We start from the raw sequence: 19,669 nt of genomic DNA, 5'->3' as shown, positions 1-19,669 counted from the left end.
GCTGTGAGTTCGAGGCCAGCCTGGTCTACAAAGTGAGTCCAGGACAGCCAAAGCTACACACGGAGAGAAACTTTGTTTCAAAAAAAGTGAAGTAGAAATTGAAGTGAATCCACCTTGAATGGATGAAATAGAAAATTCACCATGGCTGAAGATAAGATAGGTGGAATACAGAGCCGACAGAGTTATACAGAATGTAATATATTAAGAGAGAGTTTCGAGGTCTCAGAGGTTATCCACTAAAGTAATAAAAAAATATATATATATAAACTGACAATTCATTTGACCCTAAAAGGGGAAAGGGAAAAGAATGATAAAAAGACAGCTTTTGGAGAAAATAGCTAGGCACTCTGCAGAATTAAATATTGCCAGTATAAGAATTCTACGGAATTTCATTCTAAGATATTTCTAAGAAAAAGATACAAAACGCCCCAAACCAGATTGTCTAGATGAGTAATCCTCTGCCAGAAACAGTAGCCGGTGGGAGGCAGTGGACTGGCATCTGTAAGGTGGTGGCAGGCAGTGGACTGGCATCTGTAAGGTGGTGGCAGGCAGTGGACTGGCATCTGTAAGGTGGTGGCAGGCAGTGGACTGGCATCTGTAAGGTGGTAGGAGGAAGTCAAGAATTATTGAATGGATGTAATTTCTGCCATGAGCAAGTCATTCTTCTGAAGGAAACCAAAGACTTTGAGCTGGACATCAAAGATTCCAGAAGGAAGCAGAAACTGCAAAGGGAAGTAAAACAGAAAGTGTGTTTGTAACTAAACAAGCATTGTTTGGAGTCGTGACAGCAATGGTAATTTCTAGGGTTAAGAAAACAAAACCAATAACTCCGGTCGTGTGTGGCTTAGACATGGGAATGAGACATGGGCAACCCCGAGGAAAGACAGTCTTAAAGTGTGCGTTGTTTGTGAAAAGAAGAAAATAGTATAGATGACTTCACATGTCCTGTTGTGCAGTTTCTGTGACTGACTTCCTAGGATGACCAGCTGGTAAGAGAATGTTCTGACTGAAAGTAACAACACTGGACAGGGATGTATCAATAAGCAGTTACCCTAAACGGGCTTCCCCTCTAGTGAAATATGTCTTTGTTCTGTTTTGCTCAAGGAAGGTTCTCACTATGCAGCTCTGGCTTTTCTCAGGCTTACTGTGTCATCTACTGTGCACACTAGGCTGGCCTCAAACTCACAGAGCTCAACCTCCCTCTACCTCTCTAGTTCTTGGATTAAAGGCAAGTGCCACCATGCCAGGCTAGTGAAAAATATCTTAGCTTTAGGAAAAAGAAACATTCATGTTAAGAGCTGTAACTAGTATTAGCATAAAATAAAGTAGGAAGTGATTTAAATATAGTCAGATTTTTTTTATTATGGGAGCTATTGAGGATTATAACGTATCCCTAAAATATAGATTTCACTAAGAAGGGTAATGGTTCTGCACTAAATTTAACAAAATAGATTGAGCTGCACCAAACATTAATAAGCCCAGAATATTAAGTAGGTGTGACACAATGGGCATACAGGAACAATTGGAGAATGTATAGAGTACACCAGCTTCTGAGCATTTGCTAACACTGACTGTGGACACAGTCATTGTTTAAGTATTTCAAAATTCAGTTTGTTAAGAAATTATACCCTTACATTGTGAGGTAATTAAGTGTTAAATGTGTTTTTTAAAACTACACATATACACTTTAAATATAAAAATTATATGTAGTCCATGTGCTAGAGGCTTTAAGAAGGCTGGATTGTACTCATTTGTAGTCATGCAACACTCAGAATTAGTTAATGATCAATACAACAGAATTTTGAACAATGAGCTCACAAGAGCCTTAGAAATTTGAATAAAAATAATGTCATGAGGTAATATTCAACAAGAACCTAAAGAGCACTGAGACTTAGCAATGGCTGGCCTCAAGGGAGATTCACAGAAGAAATAATTGTTCTTTTAATAATTAAAGTGGAACTAGAAATGATCATACTGAGTGAGTTAATCCAGAAGCAGATAGACTCAAATGGTATGTACTCACTTATAATTGCACACTAGCCCAAGAGGCATGTCACATGAAAGCCTTCACTTACCAAGAGATTGGGATAGTTGTGAGGACATCCTATTGGAACTCTAGGTGAGAGAAGTATGGGAGAATGGGGAAATAGAAGGATACAGAGAGTCCTAGAAACCTACGAGAAGAACATCATGATGGGTGCATCTGGGCCCAGGAGTTCAGCTCAAACTACTGCACCAACCAAGAACAATACTTCAGGAAACATCGAACCCCTTCTCAGATCTAGCCAACGGACAGGATATTCTCCACAGTTGAGTGGAGAGCAGGGACTGACTCTGACATGAACTCTGGTGCCCCATATTTGACCACTTCCCCGTGGTGGGAAGGCCTGGTGGCACTCAGAGAAAGAATAAGCAGGCTACCAAGATGAGACTTGATAGCCTATGACCATATAGTGGAGGAGAAGGTCCCCCTCAATCACAGACATAGGGGAGGGGAATAGGATGAAAGCAGGAAGGAAGGAGGAACAGCAGGATACAAGGGATGGGGTAACAATTGAGATGTAATCTGAATTAGTTAATTAAGTAAGTAAAAAGATCCAGGTACTAAAAAAGAAAAAGAAAGAAAGAAAAATAATTAAAGTGGTATGACCAGGGCAATGAGTTGGCTCAGAAAGTAAATAGACTTCATGCACAAAACTGTAGTCCTGAGTTCGATCCTGAGAACCTACATAAAGGTAAATAGGGGGGCACAATGCCACAATTGTCTCTGACCTGTGCACATGCATCATGGCACGCACACACACACCAAGCACACAAAAGTGTATTAGCAGGGAAGGATAATTATCAGTCTATCAAAATTAAATGCTGGGTGTGACAGCCTGAAATTTTCTTCAGTGAAAACAACAGTTCTCAAACTTGAAGACATTTTTACAAAAGATATGACAGGAAAGGCAGTGAGAAATTTGGACCAAGGCTTCAGAAAAGCTGTTCATAAAACAATTATAGGTAATGAATAAGTACTTCCAAAGATGTTCCCCATGCCTCGCTCCCTCTATCTCTGTCTCTGTCTCTGTCTCTCTCTGTCTCTCTGTCTCTGTCTCTCTGTCTCTCTCTGTCTCTCTCTGTCTGTCTCTGTCTCTGTCTCTGTCTCTCTCTCTCTCTCTCTCTCTCTCTCTCTCTCTCTCTCTCTCTCTCTCTCTCTCTCCTCCTTCCTCTTTTTTTTTCTCTCTGGCACATGCATCACATGAATACACTGTAGATATACTGACCTGTGGGGGAGGGGTGGGGAGGGGTGGGGTGGGGTGTGTGTGTAGGCTCAGTAGCTGTTGAGTATCTTCTTTGATATCTTTTTACCTTATTTTTTGAGACAGTCTCTTGTTGGATACAGAATGTGTGGATTTCTCTAGAAAGGCTGGCTAGCACACTCTAGAGACATGCCTTACAAACACATGTTAGTGTTACTGACATTTCCATATAGGTGCTAGGGATCTGAGCTCAAGTCTTCATGGTTGCATAGCAAGCATTTTATTAACTGCGTCATCTCCACAACCCTGTCCCAATATTAATTGGGCATGTTCATGTAGTGTAGTTATATTGTTTTCACATAGTGTTATCAATTTCTATCCACTGTACTCTTTGGTCCAGCAAGTCTACTTCTTATAATTGTCTTCAATTGGTAAATGATATATATGCTCGAAATTGTTCATATCTTTGTTCATATTAGTAAAAAACTGGGTAACATTCTGGGAATAAAGAATACATTAAAAGAATTTGTACATGTATATGTGTGTTTATATAGCCAAATAAGTTCATAATCACATTATTTAATCAACAATATAAAGGATAATTTAGTGTATTAGTAGCCACTAACATATCCAGATTAATATTTGTATAGAAATATATTCATGGCATTACTGAGTGAAAGGAGCAGTAAAGAATATCTCTTTTAGCAAACAAACCTGTATACCAGTAGCTTGCTTGTTTATAGTCAGAAAGACATTAATTCTATCTCATGGGAAGTGGGCCATAACAGGTATAATATAAAATAAGAAACAGTGGAATAGAATTTCAAAGGTTGAGAGCTAGTAACTTGGGGGCACTTTCTACACTTTCCACAGACATCCTTACATCTCAAATCCCTCTGGGTGTTCTCATCTCTAAAATGAAGACAGAAATGGACACCAGACACCTCACACATGCATGCATTCACACACACAGACATCTTACAGCTAGCCTGGTCTACAAGGCTACACAGAGGAACTCTGTCTCAATAAACAAAAAACAAACAAACAAATAACAGAAAATAAGAAATACTTACTTTATGTAATATTTTTGCAATTAAGTAGCATACTACACTGTAGATAATACATTTTTGTTGGAAACTGAGTGAATTTAGATATCAACATTAAATATCATCAGAATATAACCCAAGTCACATGATAAAGTGCTAAATAATTTGCCACAGACAAGCTTGGTGCTACTTGGGTAAGAAGTTCCTGAACCACCTACAGCTGGATACTTTCTTCACCACTTTGGCAGTGACGCATAGAGCTGGTGAGAACCAAGCATCTTACTTTAGAAACTGTGTCTGTTCTGCTGCAGGCATGGGACCCGCTGTGCTGGAGAAGTGGCAGCCGCTGCAAACAACTCTCACTGCACCGTTGGAATCGCTTTCAACGCCAAGATTGGAGGTATGGGACACTTCCAGGGATATATACACAGGAGCCAGGAAGCACTTGGCTAACTGCCTTTCAGACTCCATTTCAAACTAGCAGTGGGCATCTCTGTGCATAACAGGGCGCAACTGCTGCTGCAGCACAGTAACCATGTTAAAGATGATATTCAGTACACCAGTAGACACTTGCTATAAGACCCTCAATGTGTCAACAATACAGTTGGTTTTTTTTCTAAACAGACTTGGGGGTGGGGAGTTACCCAGTACTGACCACAGAAATGTGTTCTGTTGATGCCTTTACTAACTTGGAATTGGTACCTGGATCATAAAGAACTAGCAAGAAAAATATCAAACCACACTATCTCTATGAAAGAGGCATTTTAAAACATCCTCAGAGCAGAAAATCCTTTTATGCTTCAGTATATGGTGCCTAAGCTTTTGAATGTGCCTTTTAATTGTAACTAAAATGCTAAATGGTAAAAATCTCCTCTTATAATTCCATAATGCAGTGATACTCTTCCCATAAGTCCAGATTGTGTGTGTGTGTGTGTGTGTGTGTAGAAGATAGATAGGTAGATGATAGATAGATAAATAGATATCTAGATAGCTAGATAGATGATAGAGATATGACAGATGGATAGATGCACATGTATACACATGCTTTTGTGTATATATGTATATATGCTCACATATAATCATACTCAGACACATATGTTTATTATAAAGATCTAGCCAACACAGTATGAATCAAAGTATTGAAAAAGTAGACTCCAACTTCCCCCTTGTAATCATTGTTACGATAAAGATTACTGCCACTGCCACACAAATGGGCAGACAGCATAATGAGCCCTGGCACCTTCTTCATTAGGCCTGAAGGTGCTTCCCTAGGTAAGCTAAAGGATGTCATAAGATACTGCAGACTTTGGCAGCTGTGTGAATACCTTGTTTCAATGCCCTATTTGCTACCAAATAGTTCCTCTAAAACTAAAGAGTGGCATTCCTGCATGATAATAGTATGAAACATTTAGAGTGTAACAGTCGCCCCTCATCCAAGGCTCCCGATGACTGCTTCAAGCAGACAGTTCACAGGTCTCTCTGTATTGCCTTGTTTTGTCTTACATAAATGCCTGTGGTCATCCATCTTCCAGATTGAGCGTAACAGGAAGCTAACAACAAACCAATAAAATGGAACAGATATAACAAAATATTGCAAGAAATGTTACCAAAAGCATGAATTGTTTATTTCTAGATTCTCCCATGCCATATTTTTGGACCCCAATTGATGGTGGGAAACTGATGTCATCAAAACAAAGCTATATACAGAGGAACCTTATTTAGCTGTGCTTCTAGCATGTTCCTGAGATTCCCCTGACTGCCAGCAATGTCAGAATGTCTGAACAATTTATTTTCTTTATTTTCCCCCTTAATTTGTCGGTTTGACAATTTATTGTCCCATAGCTGCACTCAGGGCATCTACTCTGATATAGACAGAGGCTTTTCCTGCCGTGTGACAAGAATGCTGGAGCCCCCTGCTCACCCAGGAGAGGCAGAACCAAGGCTGCCTGGGTACCACAACAATCACCACTCCCAGGGGATTACATCCTCTTTTCTCTATTCCAGTGATGACATTCCATTCCACACCCAGCATTCTGACCAGGAGGGAAGAAGTGAATGAACTCTGAACTCTCTCATAGCTGCAGACCAAGCTTACCTGGACTTTATTTAGAAGATGAATGTATGGCGATGACTCAAAAAAAAAAAAAAAAACATGCTAAATAAGAACATTCTGAACTGGAACTTGATTCCTCAGATTGAGGGCATTTAGAATTAGAAAAGAAGAAGTAACCTATAATCTTGACCAAATAGGAAATTCCCTAAGTATTTTCAGCCAAAAAAAAAAGAAGAAGTCATAACAGGAATGATTTCGCAGGCACATAAACTGTGTGACAGAAAAACCCAAGTTCAGGCCTTATACTGACGCTTTCACATTCTCACCTGGACACTCTAGTTGGTTATTTGGGGGCAACTCTGATGTTTAATTTAGACCCCACTCTACTGGAGGATGCTTCTGAATACAAAGTATCAAGATGACGTCATACGCCTGCCTTTGCTCCAAAAGAGTGTAGACCAGCTTTACTCATTCATTGTGACGGGAAGCAATCAGTGGCTGTCCAGGACTCTGTACATGCTGAACATCGTCCTAGGCTACCTGCTTCCACAGAACAGAGCCCATGACCTTGCAGAAGACATTTTCCATCCCATCATTTTTAAAGTGTTTTGTCCCCAGACTTCACCTCTACATAACTTGATGATGTACATCTGCTCTGAGAAACCTCAGAGTGGGAGCTGGAGAGGTAGCTCTCTCAGCAAAGTGCTCATTGCCCCACACTTGAGGACCTGATTTTGTATCTTCAACACATATGTAGAAAACCAAGCGTGGGCATGTGTGAGTGTAATCCTAGTCCTGGGAAAAGTAGAGACATGAGGCTCCTTGGGGCTTCTTGTCTAGGCAGCCCAGCCAAATCTGTAATCTGTAGGTTCACTGAGAGGCTCCGCCTCAAAAATTAAGGTAGGAAGTAACTGAGGATGCCATTTACCTCAGGCCTACAAACACACACACACACACACACACACACACACACATGAACGTACACACACACACACACATGAACGTACACATGCATACATGCCTGCATTCATATATACACAAACCAACACCACAACACAAAATGATAAAAAGATCCAAAAGTAAAAATATTCTATAATAATCCAGAATTATATGCAACTGTATGTGTTAATTAAAAATATTAAAAAATAAAACTATAGACAGGTGACTTATGAGCAAGAGTCCTACAGAAGAAAAGACCCAATAGAAAATGCACATGTATCCATATACATATAGATGCACAATTAAGTTTTGTGGGCTGGTGTACTAAGAGGAAAAGGAGGATTATCAAATCATCTTACATAATTGATGGCTGGATAGTCCCATGTTGACTACTGGCTATGACCCAGAACCCCCAATAGCTGCTTAGTCCAATAGCCTGAAAGGCTCAGAAAAGAGAAGATGAATTATATTCTAGTCTCAGACTAAAGCCAGGAAGATCCCTGAAGAGTCACCGTGTGAGCCCTGCCCAGAAGGCTGCAAAAGCTAGAGTCTGACAACCCAGTCTCAGTTTCACCAGCAACACAAGCTTTGTGTTTGCTTGTGCACTTAGGATGGCATACTCCTTCTAATTATGCACGCAAGCCCCGATCTGTTGTCAGGCACCACTCAGACACAAGCTAGTTACTCTTTCCGCTCTAATTGCTGGGCCAGCTTTAGCAGGAGAGCCTTTGCAAGTGCACTCGGAAGTCTGTCTTATTGGCCTAATCAAGGAGCCAATGAGGATGAACACGGGCATAGCAATAAAATACGCCATCTTTAGAAATGCTCAGTGGAAATAATGCTGTTTGGTGCTAGAATATCCTGGGTCTTTTCTTCATGTTTTTTCATAAAAATATTAAAGAACATAATAACCTTTATTTCATACCTGTCATATTAATTAAATTGCTTTAAACTAACCAAAAATGTGGTCTTTAGATGAAGAAAATGAGCTAGAATTTTAATAGTTGTTATTATATATATATATATATATATATATATATATATATATATATATATATACATATATATATATACACATATATATACTCTTATTCAGTAATTCTATTTTTCTTAACTTAAAAATTTTGTAAAGTTAAATTTATTTTTTAATGCAGAGATACTGTTCCTCCCAAAGTTATTTTGTTTTGTTAGTTTTGTTTTGTTTCCCTGACGGTTGTCAACACAGGCCTCATAGTCTCTAAGATAGCCTACATTGGGATTTTACATTTAAATCCATGTCTTGATAACCATTTACAAAACTTGAGATCCTGCTGGGAAAGCAAAGCTCTACTTCAAAGTAAATTCATCCTGTGAAGGCACAATTTTAAAATAAGGAGCCCAGGCTAGAGAAGAACCTCACTGGACAAGAGCACTGGGTGCTCTTCTCGGGGACTCTGGTTTGATTCCCAGCACCATATGGTGACTCAGCAGTGATCTGTAAACTCTAGATCCAGGTACTCTGACATCCCCCTCTGGCCTCCTCTGGTACCACACACACACACACACACACACACACACACACAATAAAACTTTTAAAATTTAAAATAATGTAACTCAATGATGATATCTAGTATAAGCAAACTTTTCTTTAACTAAATGATTAGAAGTTATATTCTTGTTGTAAATGGCCAAATACAGAATAAAAAGGGAAAGTTGGCATTTGATATATAATTTATTTCTCAGTATGTTAGGGACTGTTTTTGAAAAACCTAGGGTTAATACTGGATTTCTGTCTGGTAGGAATGCACACAAATGAAGATTAATGACCAAATACTGTTAAAACTTCTTGGGAGTTATTTGAAGTGTTAAACTCATTCTCACCCATTATTTGTAAATAGCTTTGGCACAAAGAAATACAGTAAGTTTATATGGGTCTAAGATTCCGGGGTATGTAGGAAATGAGACTAAGCTAACTTGACAACTTGGCAACTTTGATGAAACTGCAAAAGTTACACGATTTCTACAACGATGAGTCCAAGTTATCCAATGGAGATAAATTTAGGATGGTGGATTGATTGAGAGGGAAAAAGGAAAACAAGAGTTAGAACCTTGGAAAATGGATAGAGACAATAAAAAATTTTGAGCAAATTTTTTTTTTTATATACAGTGAAACCTCCTTTCTCCTCAAGATAGGCTAGTTTCTGCAAAGTGTGCTACCTTTATGCCAGGAAAATGCTCACTGAAGCGTAGTTAAAATGTAGTCTTGGAACAGGAAGATGGGTAAGAGTGCCTGCTTCTCTTACACTCTTCTCCACACCCAGTTTGCAACTTCCTGTAACTCCAGTTCCAGGAGACTCAGTGCCCTCTTCTGACTTTGGAGGGTTCTTGTATGTCGCGACCCGTCCGACCAGCGGAAAATAAGGACGCGACCCGAATGTTCTTCTCCAGGCAGTTTATTCAGGAACCTTTTCAGCAAGCTTCTTCTTTTCCTCTTCCTCCCCAACACCCCAGCGCCCCTTTTATATCCTCTGCAGCTCTTCCGTCGGTAGCTCCAATTGGTTCCCTACAAGGCGGGGTGCATACATTAGAGCAAAGCATGGCCCACAACACAAATAAGGACTTGTTTACCAGCCAGGAGCAGAATTGCAAGTCATCTTGCCTGGCAGGTTGCCAGGAGCTTCAGCTTCCCATAGTTCCCCCTTCTTTATTTTAAAACGCAACAGGCGGGAGTAGAGGTCTGATCTCCAGTTGTCAAAATGGGAGATTGTAATGGCCCAGCCAAACCCCACTCAGGGAGTCTGGCTTGGCCACACCCAACCCAGTGCCTTTTTCCTGGAGACGGGGTCTGGGACACTAACCCGTATGCAATCAAACATGCTCCTCAGGATGACGCTGGTCTTCATGCAGCGCCATCCCTGCAGTGCTAAGCCTTGCATCCTGAGCGTGACGATCTGGGGGACTGCTCATAGATCCTTCATATAACCAAGCCAAATCTGTGGAGATTGACCATCCTCTAGGGCTGCAAAGCTTGGACAACCATGGCATTTGCTCTTTGTTGTTGAATGTGCAATCGGCACATAAACCAGAACGCAAGGCAGCTGATAAGAATGAGGCACAGGCCCAATGCCCCCATGCCCACCCATTCCTGGAGATGGCCCACGGCTTGAACAATCCAATGTGAAAGGTCGGTAGCCATGGTGAGGTCAACTCATGTGGGATTGATGTGAACAATTGAAGTCCTCAGTTCTTTTAGTAGGAATTCAAATTCTCCGGTCCAATTACCTGTAAGATACTTAGACAATTGTCTGGACAAGTTAGCAGAATGGGATATGTTATTAAAGGGGATAGATGTTACACAGAGACACGAATACTTCCATTGACATCCAAGCTGGGCTATCTCGGCAAGCACCTCCACCTGGTCTTGCAGCAGGTCCACACACTGATTAAGTAATGCCTGCTCTCAGGTGGGAGTTGATATTTTGCTGAGTGTCTAGCACAGTGGCCACACTAGCAGACATATTATTCACTGCAGAAGCAGTCTGCACAGTAGAAGTAAGGGCCACAGCAGCAGCGGTAGCCGTTGTGGCAGAAACAGCTATTGCAGCGGCAATAGCTGCAGTGATACCGAAATCTCCCTTGGCTCCAAACAAGGTCACAGCTGAGGGTGCCTCCACAGGCCAGGGAACAAATCCAGGCACACAGGCAACCACAGCAGAGGAGCACTGGGTAGCATCCCAACACAAAGCACAAAAGCAGGCATTGGGGGAACACTGGATCCAGGCTCCCGAATGACCACCACCATAAACCATAAAAAGAAAGGGAGGCCAAACGCACACAGGTGTGAATGGTGAATTTCCCATTTTACTTTCTGTTTCACTTCGTCCTCTACCGGGAGCCTTATTGCTCGTCTTTATAGTCCTAACCGGAACTTTATTGCCTCCATACCTGAGAACCTCATTCGTCCCTTGTTTACCAGGGAACTTTATCGCTCGTACCAAGTCTTTATAGTCCTAACCGGAACCTTATATTCTCTGTATCCGAGAACTTAGCTTGTCTGTCCCTTACCAAGGAACTTACCAGTCGACTGCCCTGACCACCAGGAATTCTGAGCGCTCGTAAATGACAAGGGTCCCCGTATGGACCACCACTTGTCGCGACCCTTCCGGCCAGCGGAAAATAAGGACGCAACCAGAACGTTCTTCTCCAGGCAGTTTATTCAGGAACCTTTTCAGCAAGCTTCTTCTTTTCCTTCTTCCTCCCCAACACCCCAGCACCCCTTTTTATACCATCTGCCTCACCCAATCAGCAGCTCTAACGTCGGTAGCTCCAATTGGTTCCCGACAAGGCGGGGTGCATACATTAGAGCAAAGCACGGCCCACAACCCAAATAAGGAGCAGAATTGCAAGTCATCTTGCCTGGCAGGTTGCCAGGAGCTTCAGCTTCCCACACTTGTACATATATGTCACACATAAAACCCAGGCAGACATACACAGAATGAATGAATGAATGAATATTTTTAAAGTATTTAATGTATTCTTTCTTCCCCAAAATTGTCTAAGTGGGCTGTGTAGGTGTCTTCTAATGGAGATAAGTAACAGACTTGCTCCTTTCTGCTTTGAAGGTGTGAGAATGCTGGATGGTGATGTCACAGACATGGTGGAAGCAAAATCTGTCAGCTACAACCCACAGCATGTGCACATCTACAGTGCCAGCTGGGGCCCTGATGACGATGGCAAGACTGTGGATGGGCCCGCTCCCCTCACCCGACAAGCCTTTGAAAATGGTGTGAGAATGGTAGGTTTTCAGAGCTTCTGGGGGTGGAAATGTTCATATGCAGCATTTGTGGCCATGGCATCATCCAGGCTAGAGGATTGCTGGAACTCATGGGCTGAGCAGCCACTGGAGAGAAGGCTTGAACTTTGGCATCAAGTGTTGTTTCTGTTCTACAAACAAACTCAGAGTTAATGTTCCCTCTGACATGAACAGTGCGCTTGGATGTTTAGAGCCACACAGGGGAAATAAATTAATATGTGAATATAGCACTTTGAGAAGCAAATTCTTGGATCTGAACTATTGAGCATGTTTTCACAGTTTCCATTTGGTAATGCCAAATCATCCAGGAACGTGCTTCTAGCATGTCCCCTTTGTGTCACTTAGTCTCACTTCTATACAAAGACAATGCTATCTTTCTATCAGCACCAGATCTCCCCAATCATAGAAATTAAATTTTATTTGATGCCATTGAAATAGTCACTGCACAAGTTAATTGAGCTTCGTATTCTATTGCAATAGAATGTCTGTTTCAAAATTCTAATTTTAAATTCTATCTTAAGTAAAAGCAAAGATGCTAGAACTTGTAGAAAGGGGAGTTGGTCCACCAGAAGCAGTGTCTTTCAATCTACTAATGACTAGATCTTTGAGTTACATAGTCATCATGGACCTGGCCCTAACTTCCCTTGCCTTTCACATCACTGTGCAGTCATGGAAACGTTCTGCACTCTTGTTCATTGTTCATCAGCACATTCTGTTTTTCCAGGCCTACCCCCAAGTTCCTCAGTCCTCTACTGAAAAGCTACTTCTTCCTAGAAGACCCTTCAAGCTCACACTGGAAGGAACTATCATTAGTCCCCACTCTGCATTCATTGCGTTTATCAGTCTTCCTGATGCTAAGTGAAGGCCAAACCATATTTACATTTTGTATCAGAGTTTGTTCTGGGTTTATCTTCCTCACAAAAGTTTAAGTCCAAGAGAGCAGAACATTCCCTTTATACATATTTATGGATTTTACAAAACTAAGAGAATATATTGAATTCTAGTGAACATTCTGGAAATGTTTGTTGCATCAAATTTAGCTTGATACTAACCACAATGTTTTCATAGATTCGGCCCAGATTTGGAACAGTGGGACGTATTCAGTTGATTAGCATAATGTTTGAGCAGGAATACAAATTATAGTGAGTCTTGCATATTTTTGTGAACCCAGGATAGACTTTTAGCAAAAGCCTGAGCTAAGCCATCCCATGACTGTTCTGAAATGGATTTGATAGAGAAAATATAAACTTATTTTGCAAACACTTTCTAACAAAAAAAAAAAGTTCAGGTTTAGTGAAGATATTTTATTTTCTAGTTGTGTCTATATTCAGCTACTTTAGCATACTTTTTAACAAATAGATAATATTTCAACTCATTGCCTAAAATTTTCTTTTCAAAATGTCTTACTAGCAAATGAATAATATACCATAAGTCATTTGGTGATTCATTGCCAAAGCTGTGGACTACAAATTAATGTTATTGGCTAGTATGTCATCAGTAAAATGTCCACTTGAGCTCAGTTCAAATCTTCCCGTGATGCACCAGGAGATTGGGATAGATGTGAGGACTTCCTATTGGGACTCTAGGTAGGACAAGTATGGGAGAATGGGGAAATAGAAGGATCCAGAGGGTCCTAGAAACCTACAAGAAGAACATCATGATGGGCAGATAGGGACCCAGGAGGTTCTGCTCAAACGACTGCACCAACCAAGGATAATACATGCAGTAAACATTGAAACCCTACTCAGATCTAGCCCATGGATAGGACATTCTCCACAGTTATCTGGAGAGTGGGGACTACTCTGACATGAACTCTGGTGCCCCATATTTGACCACATCCCCTTGGTGGGGAGGCCTGGTGGCCCTCAGAGAAAGAATCAGCAAGCTACCAAAATGAGACTTGATAGCCTATGACCATATGGTAGGGGAGGAGGTCCCCCTCAGTCACAGACCTAGGGGAGGGGAATAGCATGAAAGTGGGAGGGAGGGAGGAATGGGAGGATACAAGTGATAGGATAACAATTTAGATATAACCTGAATAAATTAATTAGTTAAATAAAAAAAGAAAAGAAAAGAAAAAAAAAACAAATCTTCCAGTCATGAACACATCCCACTCATTTAAAAAAAAAGGCACCTGGAATTTCTCAATGATATGAAAATTCTTTTGTTAGTAATGCACATAGCCTGTGGTTGTATACATACATATAAAGAATGCCCACACCTCATCGGTTTGTTAAGTGACTAATGGGCATGTGGGTAAGTAATAATGTGCTAAGGAGTGAACTTTCACAACTTATTATACCTGCAGAGTCTTCATCAACAGAAATAAACCGTAATGTTAAGCAGCGAAGCAGATTAAAATGTGGCACATTGATTGTAAGAAAAAGTGTTTCCTTTTTAAAGTTAGATTTAAAAACAGATCATGTAAAGAAACTTCAGACACATAGGACTATTTATATGTCAGTTATGTGAAAAATTAATGAATTTAATTAATTAATTAATTTAAAGTGGCCTTTTATTGTGATAAGTCATATGCCGAAAGGATATTAGGAAGCAGTTAATAATAGATTTCCCTACCCAGTTAGTCAGTCATTGATGGCTATGTGTAGGTCCAGTGTCTTTGCATACCCTTAATCATATGACCAGCTAGGAATCACATTGAATTTCCATGCGGATCCTTGAGCACCGTTCCAGTGCAACCCATACAAATAGGGCTCATTGGTTTTATTTGTTTCAAAATGTTTGGAGTCTTGCAGTACCATAATTTAGGTGCTAGGATATGCCTCTGCAGTCAAGCATGTGCTGAGCATGCATGAGGACATAGATTCAACACCCACAAACACCCATCACCCACAAACCAAAAGGATAGCATGATTTATTCAGCATTTCCTTAAAGATCTTCTGAGAATTTAATCTGAACAAAAAGGACTTGAGTTTTAAGACGAACCGTTAACTTTTAGAGTTGGAGTAGCAGCAAAAGCAGCAGCTCTTAAAAGGGAAGATTTATCTTCTGGTTCTTCTCCCATCTCAGGACGAAATGACAGCCATAAACCATTGAAATGAGGCAAAATTGATTGGATAGTGTTTTCATGTATTTAGTACAGTGAAACTTCCATGTGAAGCTTAAGTCAAGTCTGATATTTCTCATTTACTTCTGACTTTAAATCAAATACCTTGCTTCCGTTTTCTCTTCTAAAGTGGTGTGATATTACAGTACTCATTCACATAGATTTTATGAGAAAATATCCACATATAGTCATTAATTCACTGTCTGAGTGTAGTAAGTACTCAATTAAAACTCTTTAGAGAAAATATATCTTCTTCAAAACTACTGTTTACTTTTGTCCTTAGTCCCTCATGCTTCTCCCCTAGATCGTGTCTGGGTTGCAGAATTCTAGATGGCCCCATTGGGTTACCTTTGTGGTATATTAAAAACAACAGGGCAGCTCAGCACAGATTCGCTGAGCTTTGTTGACATCATTTACAGGGTTCCTTCTGTCTGTTTACACCATCAATTCCACCTGCTCTTTTAAAAAAGGCATCTTCAATTTTACTATGATTCTCCATGAGTGTGTGTGTGTGTGTGTGTGTGTGTGTATGTGAGTGCACACGCGTCACCTATGTATCTAGTCTCAAATTGTTTGTTTTCCCAAAGGCTGTTACTCTAGATAGCTATGAGTATACCATTCAGCACTCCAAGTTGATATTGGGTCGTCTTTATTATAAAAATGAAAATATTTACTACTTTCTTGCGATGAAGCATCAAGTGAAACCTAATTTTATCTTCATTTAGGTATGAAAAGAAAAAAATCAGTGAGCTATTGAGTGATTTGAGGACATAAGGAACAAAGGCAGGTAAAGAAATGCCTTCCGCTAACCAATGAAAAGCATTTGCAAAGACTTTAAGTCACTTTGGCCCTTCCTTTTTCCACTTCACGCAGGAACTGAAATGAATAGTCCCTATATCATGTCAACAAGACAAAAAACAAAAACAAACAAACAAAAAAAACAAGCAGAGAATACACAAGAATATTTCAACTGGCATGCATATAGTAGATGAAATATAACTGGAAGCTGGGAGGGGCAGCATAGCTTTATATGGAAAGGGTAGACAGTTCACTTTGAGGAGGGCAGAATCTGCAGACATAAAAGGAATCCAATCATGTGAAGACCTGGAAGAAGAATGTTCTATTAGGAAGGGACTGAAAACCCTGCATAGCAAAGGGATTTTGCAAATAGCAAAGGGTTTGCAGTGTATTTCCAGGACAGCTGAGTGCCCAGGCCGTAGGAATAGTACAGGCAGAAAGCAGTAGAGAGATGGGGTTGCCTAAGGCCAGCTCAGCAGGCTTCTCTGAGTCACAGAGAGGGTTTGCATTCCATCCCACTACAGAAAGCCACTGGAGGTTGAAATAGGGCAAAGGTAATGTAGACAAAGCATCTGTATGGTGAACAGGGGGGATAAGAATGGAAGACTGTGGTGGTCCAAGCCAGCATTAGGACGTGGCAGCACTGTCCAGAGCACCAGAAAGATCAGGCAGCAGGAGAGGGAGGGACGAGTATCAGGAAATCTATTCACAGAGGAGATAAATACATTTTGCTCAGGGCTTCCAAGTATTGATCGTGTCCATTCTTGCTGCTTACTAATCAGAAAGGTACCAAATATTGAATTCCAAAATGCTTTCCATTTGTTTACTATAAGATAAACATTTGAATCGGTAGGATGTAGCAGTGCTTTCAAAGACTTTAACAAAATCAGAATTGATTCAATTTGATATAGCCCCTTTGGAATTAATGTGCCAAAATTGTATCAGAGAAACTGTGTTAAACAAACCATATTATAGTTGACAACTTGCTCTCTCTCTCTCTCTCTCTCTCTCTCTCTCTCTCTCTCTCTCTCTCTCTCTCTCTCTCAGGATTGCATTTTATTTGATGCCAAGGAGCTATAAAATGAGTATAATTTTTAGAATTATATAATTTAGACTATAGCCAACGAGTAGAAATGTGACGATGATGAAGATGAGGAGGGTAGCAATGATAACATGAAAGTTTAATATTTTGGCCCTTCTGTTCATTGCTGTCGCTCATCTAAGTCCAGAAGTGGGCTGTTAACTTTTAATCTAGACAATATTCTTGTGAGACAGGCACTATTTCCCCCAATTTTACAAGTAGAGAAGACAAATCTATCATAGCTATCAAAGTCAGAACATGGGCCTCAAATCACTCTAGTAAGTTCAGCTGCACCTTCCTTGATTGTGCTTTCCTGTTTCAACTCTGTTATCAAACACACATCCACACAGTTAGTTCCCCTATCTCAGAAAGGATAAGTAAGGCCAGAGAGACTACTCAGTGGTTAAGAGCTCTTCCAGAGGTCCCAGGTTCAATTCCCAGCACCCACATGGCAGTTCACAACCATCTGTTCCAGGGGATCCAGTGCCTTCTTTTAGCCTGCATGGCTATCTGGCCACACAAGTGGTTCACAGACATGCTGTGTGCAGGCCAAACATCCACACACATAAAATAAAAATGAGAAAGAATAGGTGACGAACCTCTCTTCTTGTATCCCCTTCCTTTTCCTGACTCCATTTCTCTTTCCCTTCAACTTGAAATTCCTTGTGGCCTTTCTCATTCTTGCCATCTACTAGGGCCTGTTTGTATTACCTCTTGGGGCCATTGCGTCTGAGCTCCCCTCCCCCAGGAACATAGGAAAGCTGTTTTGTCTCGTTGACCTCTGCAGGACCTCCAAGCTGTCATTTAACTTGTCCTACAGGGCATCCTACCTGCACTTCCCATACACCCTAAACCCTCCGAGCTCTGTGAAAATTCTGTAGTACCTGTTCACATTATGCTATCTCCTCCACAAACATCTAGAATCAGGCTACAACCTCTATTATATGCAAAATACTCAAAATAGTCTTGACACTCTGGAGAGATTTAGTGAGGAAAGAATGAGTGATTGAGGAATGTATGAATGACTAACATGCCAGTTTGCTATATATATTCAAAAACCACACTTTCATATACATATATAATGAACCTGAACCTCTTAAGCATACATGATACACCATGGTGGTTAAGGAACCTCAAGTCTGAATGCAGGCTCTCTGATTTAGAAATGTGGGTTCTGGTACTTTTTTAAAACCTCATTTAGGTTAAAATTAACCTGTAGGATCAGTTTGTCCATCCATTCTATGGAGCTAAATGCTATCAATTCCCTTAGAAGATCATATTTTAATGCCTGTGAAACACACTGTAGACAGTCATGACACAATGCCAAAACTGTGAATGGTACAAGTCTTAATCAGATTCGCAACTGAAATGAGCAACGCACTAAAGATGATCTGCTGACAAATCACGTAAACTGCGGTGAGAGTCTGCATGGTCCCACATGCCCGGCTTTAATCAACCTGTGATTGCTGAATGATCCATTGACAGTCTTCAGACTCTATTACTGAATAGTTTGTGTAAGGAGAAGAAAACAACAAGAGAACATTTGCTAATGTGTTCTTCCAAAAGCCCCCAACTTCATAAAACTCAAAACACAATGAGATGGGAATCAACAAGTTTTTGTTTTGTTTTGTTTTCTGCCAAGTACGCAAGAATTGTCATTTATCTTATGGTATCTCTAGTGACTTGAAAGTACGTTAAAGGGCCTTGGATGTCTCAAAGTAAATAGATATGTTTAATTTTAATCAAGGTTTTCAATTTAAGCATATAGATGCTTTTCTTTTCCCTCTGCCATTCCTTCCTCCCTAGCTCCTTTTGTCCCTCCCTTCCTTCTTCCGATGGAGTCTTACTGTGTACCCCAGGCTGTGTATCCCAAGCTGACCTCAAACAAAGTCTTTGTTATTCAGCTTCCCAAGTGCTGGCCTTACAGGCATATACCACCACACTCAACAATAACAACAAACTTGCATCATATTTTAAAAATTGCTTTCAATTTTCATTTCATTTTAGATTGTGTAGAACTATTCTCTTCAAATTCAGCTAAACTTGTTAGGTCTTTGCTGTCATAACCTTAGGCCTAGAAATGACTTGGTTAATTCACTCGGTTAATTAAGTCCTTGATTCACCTCGTTTCCCTCCCTAAAACCTGTACTTTGGCATAGTCATCAATAAAGCAACTTTCTAGAACTATTTTCTGAAAGCCTGTGAATCCTCCCTTGTCTTCACAATGAGAACGACTCTTGCACAGACTTTGTCAACTGGATGCTTTCGAAAGCTCCCAGCCCAAGCTTCAGCTTTCAATTCTGCATGAACACTGCAATGGAGGAAGAATATCTATATGCACATATTATCGTCTTTTCCTTCAAAACTCCATCATTGCTTCCCATGAAGGACAAGGAACACTAGGCTTTTAGCAGGGCACGTAGGTCTCTCATAGTTTAGCAGGGCTTTCAGCGTAGAAACCTTACATGTCATCTTTTATAGAACAGAGTAAGAATCATGCTGCCCCCATTTGCCCTTATGTAGCTGTGACCCAGAGCTTTGGAGAATAGTACCCAAGGAGACATTTGTAGCACCATCATTTTAGCCGATCCAGTATAGGGAAATAATCTTGTAAAGTAAGTGACATCACAAACAATTTTCAGATATC

At 40.5% G+C, this 19,669-nt stretch overlaps 1 protein-coding gene across 2 annotated transcripts in view; it reads left to right on the top strand.

Annotated features, from left to right (window-relative positions):
- Window positions 1-19,669, top strand: part of Pcsk5 (proprotein convertase subtilisin/kexin type 5) — a 426,655-nt gene that overhangs the window by 164,138 nt on the left and 242,848 nt on the right. For both annotated transcript variants that reach the window (XM_051146218.1, XM_051146217.1), the window contains exons 6-7: window positions 4,603-4,691; window positions 11,885-12,057. In XM_051146218.1, coding sequence (XP_051002175.1) covers window positions 4,603-4,691; window positions 11,885-12,057 — 262 coding nt within the window. The remainder of the gene's footprint in view (window positions 1-4,602; window positions 4,692-11,884; window positions 12,058-19,669) is intronic.

The sequence above is a fragment of the Acomys russatus genome, chromosome 5 (genome assembly GCF_903995435.1).
Source record: "Acomys russatus chromosome 5, mAcoRus1.1, whole genome shotgun sequence".
Classification (NCBI taxonomy): domain Eukaryota; kingdom Metazoa; phylum Chordata; class Mammalia; order Rodentia; family Muridae; genus Acomys; species Acomys russatus.
Note: the sequence above shows the minus strand (reverse complement) of the source record. Positions and strands in the feature narration are given on the sequence as shown.